A 6,407-nucleotide genomic window follows, 5' to 3' on the forward strand; every position below is an offset into this window, starting at 1 on the left:
ATCAACATACACGTTACTGTTAAGCATTTTGTGCCATCGGAGCCATGTTCTACAAGGAAGAAACGTGTAAAGCTGTTCCCTCAAACCTGACCACAGTTTCTCATGATGCGGGTGTGTGCGATGGACTTTATGGCACAAGAGTAGTTAGCAGAGCTGACAGTAGGGCAGGGTAGGAAGTGGAAGGAGCTGAAGTCTCTCTTCTTCCACTCGGCATTCGACTGAAATCCTCAGTGCTTCATGAAGAAAGGATGAGCCAGGGCTTTGGCGGCTGAGATGCGACTGCTCGCTCTGAATGCCAAGCATTGCTGCAGGTAAAGAGACAGTCTCAGTGCTGCTCATATCATCCTTATTGTTGTATTTGAATAAACATTCAATCATTTAGCTTCATTCGATCGGCAGCCCAAAACACTTTTTCATATTTGATTGTGAAATAAAAAAGCTGTTGGATGAATTGATATTAAATTCAATTTCATACAGTTTAATGCTGTTTAATAATGACCAACAACATTCCCATGAGCCTCAGCTGTCTTTTTGTTTTTAATCCTAATTAGCAACTGTTAGCGTACTAACAGACTAAACTAATGCTTTCTGGTGCGTTTCGACAGACAGCACAACATGTTGCCCACTCCTCATTAGCATAAAGTAGAGGTCTAGGCTACTTTCCGCAAATCAACTTTTAAACTAACAGATTTAGCAACATAATAGCTAATTACTTAACTACACTTACTTAAAATGTTTTCAGAAACACATTTCTGTTTACTATTTACGTAACATAAGAAAAAGTTTCCAAATGAGCCGCCATGTTGGTCCAATTTAAAATCCCGGAGCAGAAATTGTTTGTCCAATCAGGCGCTACACTCAGGAAGTGTTTGCGTGGTTATAGGACAGCGTAGTCTTGAGTTGGTTAAGCATCCACTGCTCAAACATCAGCACGTTAGCATACTGATGCTAGCATTTAGCATTATACATTCAGGTCACAGAGGTAGCAATTCGTTTCTCTGAAAGATAATTAACCAGCGATGTCTGAAAAACCCAGAAGGTCGTTTAAAAACCCTTACTGCTGTTCTGAATCCTCCTCAAAGACTCTTCAAACCATCTGGATGAAAAACGCTCTGTCTGGATGGAAACGACCTCCTGGGTTTTTCAGACATTGCCAGTTAATTATCTTTTAGAGAAGTTGTTCTCAAACTTTTGCAAAAAGCATGCCCATATTCAGAGGTACAATACAGCACTGCGCCATCGGTGTCTAATTTATACAACAACCTTGTGACTGTGAAAGCACAATGCCTTCGGAGGGTTGCAGCTCATTCTCAGAGGGTTACCTCTGAGACTGTGCATGAGAGGCACAAACTGTGGCTACACTGAGCCGCTAGCGTCATTAGTTATCTGACTAAAGAAATCACTGATCAGTCAGATTCATCCATTAAACTACTAATCCTACCATCTTCTACTCTGAAGTTTTAGTCTATGTCGTCCGTATCTCAATGGTCAAATGTATTTGTTTAAAACTTTCAGCCTCTCTGTGAGTGTATAACTGCAGGAGTGAAATAGATAAATTCTTTATAGATAGACTGAAACACAGATCTGCTCACAGACAGGAGGTCGGTCTCGTCCGGGCCCAGGTTGTGCAGCAGTTTGGTGCAGGAGCCTTTCGGGCCCCAGGTGACTGAGTAGGAGATCGGACTGTCTTTGGGCCAGTCCTCCTCGCTGGGCAAACCAATCACCCTGACGAAGAAAGCAAAGAGCAGCAGCAACAGGCTGCTAATAACCTCCACGTCTGACAATTTTAAAGTAAGACTGTAAAGTAAGGTTTATTTATTGATCTAGATTAATCATTAAACCATATTTGATTATAACAACAGGGTGTTGTTGAGCAACCTCTGAATTCAGCAAGACAAAGAACTTAAAAGGGTAATTTGAGGCAAACATGCAGATCGCCATAAAGTCAATCTGTGGAGTAAAGCACGCAGGTCTCTATGGGCAGAGGAGATTTATTCAGTTTTTGAGGAGGTGGATATGTTGTTTATCTACAGGGATCATTTATGTTGTAACATTAACGCTATTCAAAATAGGCTCTTACTGAAATTTGAAGAGAAATGGTTTGTTACAGCCAAAGTTAAGGACAAATATTTATTTCAAACTGAATTTTGGCCCTGAATTATATGTTACATCTAGTTTATCTATAGCTTAAAGATCTTTGGTTGCACAGTTGAGGGCTGGTATTCTTCCTCTGGTCACTGAGGTTGGTTGATTCAAAAAATATTCTAGAGGAAAACGGATTGTGCAAGCTCCTTGTTCCTTAAAATCACACAACAAAACCCTGAAGTATTCTGGCGTACTGATGAAAAACAATTGGAACGGCTTTTTTATTTTGATGTATTTAAGTTCTTTGTCTCAAAGGCCTGGAAAAGACTGCAAGATAGATTGTTTAATTCGAATTAAATGTGACTCTTTAGTAATATATTAATAAGCCTGGAGATTAGATTGAAGTCTGAACGATCGATTGATGATTCTCTCTCTATGTATGTGTACAAATTATTCTTTCTTTGATGTTTGACAAGGTTTACGCGGTGTTGTGAGAGAAAGAAGAAGTACTCACTCAAAGATTTTTTGCAGCTGCTGAACCTCTGTGTATCCCTGAAAGAGCGGTCTGTGGGAGAGCAAATGTCACACTGCAACTTTATCTCTGTTTTGACAACTGCAGAGTGTTTACACTCTCTCTCATATCTCCTCCAGCCAGACACAGACTCAGCTCTCCTCACCTCAAGAGGAAGAGCTCGGCGAAGATGCAGCCGGCGCTCCACATGTCCACCGAGGACATGTAAACAGAGTTCAGCAGCACCTCGGGAGCTCTGTACCACAGCGTAACCACCTGAACACAGAGAGAAAATACAAAGACACACAGCCGGGAGGGGGGGTTGGGAGAAAGAACAAAAGAACATTTATCACCTCAGGCCCGAGAGCGGACCGACTCTGCTACAGTGCATATAAGAAAAACAGACTCCAGAGTGTCTTAGAAGAGACTTCTTTCAGTAACAATTAACAGTTTTTACTCTTTTCTGTACTCATCTGCTAACGAGCTACACCAGGCGGAAGGTGTTCACTTACACCTGGAGTGAGGGCGATGTTGAAGGTGTAGATGCGTGCCAGTCCGAAGTCTGCGATCTTGACTTCTCCGCGGCTGCTGACCAGGACGTTTTCAGGTTTCAGGTCACGGTGCAGCACCATGTTTGTGTGCAGGAAGTCCAGCCCTCGCAGCAGCTGCTGCATCAAATCCTGCACACACGTAAATAAAGCAGCGCGACAGCACTTACTATTCTGTCTCCTTGAAAGTGCTACAGTGCTTTCCTTTGGCAGAATTTGTTGTAGGACACTGCTGATGTGTGCTCATGGCTCCCAAAATGCATTGCTTGAAATGTGCAGCACTCTGGTTTCCTCTGTCATTAATGCTGCTATTATACTGTATACTGTTCTGTTATTATTATTTCTACTTCTCTAATATCTTGTTTTACAACTTGAGCAACTGTAACACAACCAGTTTCCACTCTGGGATTAATAAAGTATTTCTGATTCTGATTCAAGCCTGTGAGTAAATGTACTCAGTTACATTCCACCACTGGTTCAAAAGCAACACAATGCTGGTAAAACTGGAAAATTCAGCTTCACAAGTTAATAAGGAACACCTGAACACACCACTAGCTGTAGTCCCCTGAGGTAATGGCTGTGAACTTACAGTTATATAATGATTTTTGCAGACATTGGACACAACTTCATCCCTATATCGACACACTGTGGAGCAGTGAATGAGTAGAATCTGAGATTACAAGATGAGAGTTAGTGATTTGTACGGTCTATATCAGAGTGTGTTGGGAGCGTGTCAAGGTGTCCACCTGCCTCAAATGCTACCAAAGGGGAGAAGACTCACATTAAATATACTTAAATACACGTAGTTCACACCTTAATGCTGTCACGGCTCAGTCCAGAAGCGGGGACCTTGGACAGGTAGGTGGACAGGTCCTGGTCAATGTATTCCAGCACCAGAGTGAGGTCCAGGCTCCGGCCCACTGGTACAGCAGACGCATCCAACAGCCTGGACATTAAAGTCATGATGAGATTATAAAACACACACACACACACACAAACAAGGGAATATGGACAGCTCTGTGTTCACAGAAATAGAGAAGTCCAAAAATAATAGCCCCCTGGGGGGGACACCAACCCACCAATCCCCCTCCCACACTGTAAAGTGGTGGAAAGCAACTGCTGCACTTGAGAACGATTCTGAAGGTACTTTTTACTTGAATATTTTAATATTATTCTACTCTACTACATCGTAGAGGGAATTATTGTCCTTTTTACCGCACTATTATATATAAATATACATATATAGATAGATAGTTACTGCTCACTTAATAAAAACTGCATATAAAATGAGTATAAAAGCAAATAAAATGCTGCTTACATGGTAAAATATATTATTATTTATTCATTTTATTGTGGATTAAAGGTCCAGTATGTCACATTAAAGAGGATCTATTGGCAGAAATGTAATATAATATTTATAGGCATGTTTTCATTAGTAAATAATTACCTGAATATAGGATTTTGTAACCTTAGAATGAGGTTTTATATCTACAGACATATATCTACTTTCCATGAACCGCCATGTTTCTACAGTAGCCCAGAACGGACAAAGCAAAAAACTGTAAAAAGGGCCTTTTGTGGCCACCGTAGTTTCTCCTACACACCAATTCCCAGGTCGTCAAATACAGACGCGAGCTGTGTTCAGTTAGTTACAAACTGTAACTTTACTGCTAGACGCCACTAAGGCCAACACACTGGTGCTTTAATCTGCTGATTATGTTCTCCACTGATCAATTGATTGATTGGTTTGTGAGAAAAGTCATCAGTCTGAAATTACGCTTTAACAATGCTTGTTTTATCCAACAAATGTTATATTATATTAATACTTTAAAAGATTAAAAGTATTAGACGGGAAGTTTGTGACGCTGGAACCATGAAAAAATGTATTATTAACTAAAGCTGTTGTGTTGTAGTGGAGTAAAAGTATTATATAAGTATAAATATTTCCCTCTGAACTGGACTATAAAGAATATAAATGGCCTGAAAAGAAAAGGCTTCAGATTTGTACTAAAGTACTTGAGTAAATGTAAACGTACCACGACAGGGGAGTAACAGATTACATGTAATTGACAAAAAAAAGTATTGTAATCCATGACAGTTGCAGAAAAAAAAGTAATTAGATTACAGGATTATTTAGCAGGATTTTAAAGATACAGTGAGCAGAGGACACATTTTAGATGCTAAAATCTTTCCCATTTTCTTTTTAAAGGTCTACTTAAGGTCTTTAAGGACGGATGCTGAGGTAATCCAAAAGTAATGGAAGAGTAATCAAGTTACTTTAATATTGTGATTGCCATTTTCTTCAACTCATGTAAACTTACTTCACAATGTTGGGGTGGTTGAAGTACTTCATTTTACGCAGCAGCGCCACCTCGCGGATCATGAACGCAGGGATCCCGGTCTCCGACGTGTCTGCGCGGACGTTGAATTTCTTCACCGCCAGGAGGCGCTGTTTGCCCCCCGCCTCTCTGGCTTTATACACCTTACCGTAGGAGCCTTCCCCGACCTCTGCCAGCAGCTCGTAGCACAGAGGCTTAGCGCAGACCTCCATGGCAGCCAAATGAATCCGGGATGAATAAAAACCTGAACCTTGCAGGAGAATTAAACGCATGTGCCAGAAACGGTTAAATAAGTTATTTTCCACCAGCTTTCATCCCTCAGTTTAAGTCAGACAGTAAGCTAGCTACCAGACAATTTGAGTAAACTAATTATTGCAGGTTAAATTTAGCATTAACAGGTGTTTATCAGCTGTAATAACATCGTTTAACAGCGATTAAGTTGGATTTGTGCTCGGTTTGTACTTTACCTCAGACTGCCGAGCGCACTGTGGCCTCCATGCAGCCGCCTGCAGCAAATGGTCGTTGCAATATATCTGCAGCCTGCAGAAAATTATTGCTCAATCACACCCCCTTTTATTCGCCAACTAATCAGAAAGCTCATTTTTACATGCTGCGTTCAGGTGCAAGGCAATGCACCGAGTTCAGCGACTACAAACAACAAAAGCAAACAAATAAACACAAAAGTTTGAGGAAAGAAGGTTGTTTCCTGATATTTAACATTATAGTAAAATAATACAGTTGAGTTTTATAAATAATGAGGCTGAAAAAAGTCTGTGTAGAGTTAAACAAAGTGAATCTGTTTGATAATATTTAGATAGGATGCTGTGGGAATTAACAATATTTTATTTATTCCTCATTTCGTCAACAGGCTTGAGGCCTGGAGAGTAAAAGGTAACTGTAATCCATTACAGTAAGAGAAAAAAC

General features: G+C 40.5%; 1 protein-coding gene across 1 annotated transcript; it reads right to left on the reverse strand.

Moving 5' to 3' along the window:
* Window positions 1-227: 227 nt before the first annotated feature.
* On the reverse strand, window positions 228-5,695 carry cdk21 (cyclin-dependent kinase 21). Its single transcript, XM_035655142.1, has 7 exons — window positions 5,466-5,695; window positions 3,958-4,090; window positions 3,109-3,276; window positions 2,763-2,872; window positions 2,600-2,650; window positions 1,593-1,725; window positions 228-305 (listed from the first exon to the last, which is right to left on the reverse strand). Exons 1-7 carry the CDS (start codon window positions 5,693-5,695, stop codon window positions 228-230), a joined length of 903 nt encoding a protein of 300 aa, XP_035511035.1.
* Between the last annotated feature and the right edge of the window lie 712 nt (window positions 5,696-6,407).

Source organism: Morone saxatilis, unplaced genomic scaffold (assembly GCF_004916995.1).
Source record: "Morone saxatilis isolate NCDOM2014 unplaced genomic scaffold, NCSU_SB_2.0 Contig14, whole genome shotgun sequence".
NCBI classification, from domain to species: domain Eukaryota; kingdom Metazoa; phylum Chordata; class Actinopteri; family Moronidae; genus Morone; species Morone saxatilis.

Coding starts and splice junctions, on each gene's coding strand:
- cdk21 (XM_035655142.1), bottom strand. CDS start 5,695: ATGGAGGTCTGCGCTAAGCCTCTGTGCTACGAGCTGCTGGCAGAGGTC. Junction 1,726..2,599: donor CAGCTGCAAAAAATCTTTGA/GTGAGTACTTCT, acceptor TTTCTTCGTCAG/GGTGATTGGTTTGCCCAGCG. Junction 306..1,592: donor ACGAGACCGACCTCCTGTCT/GTGAGCAGATCT, acceptor CTTTACCTGCAG/CAATGCTTGGCATTCAGAGC.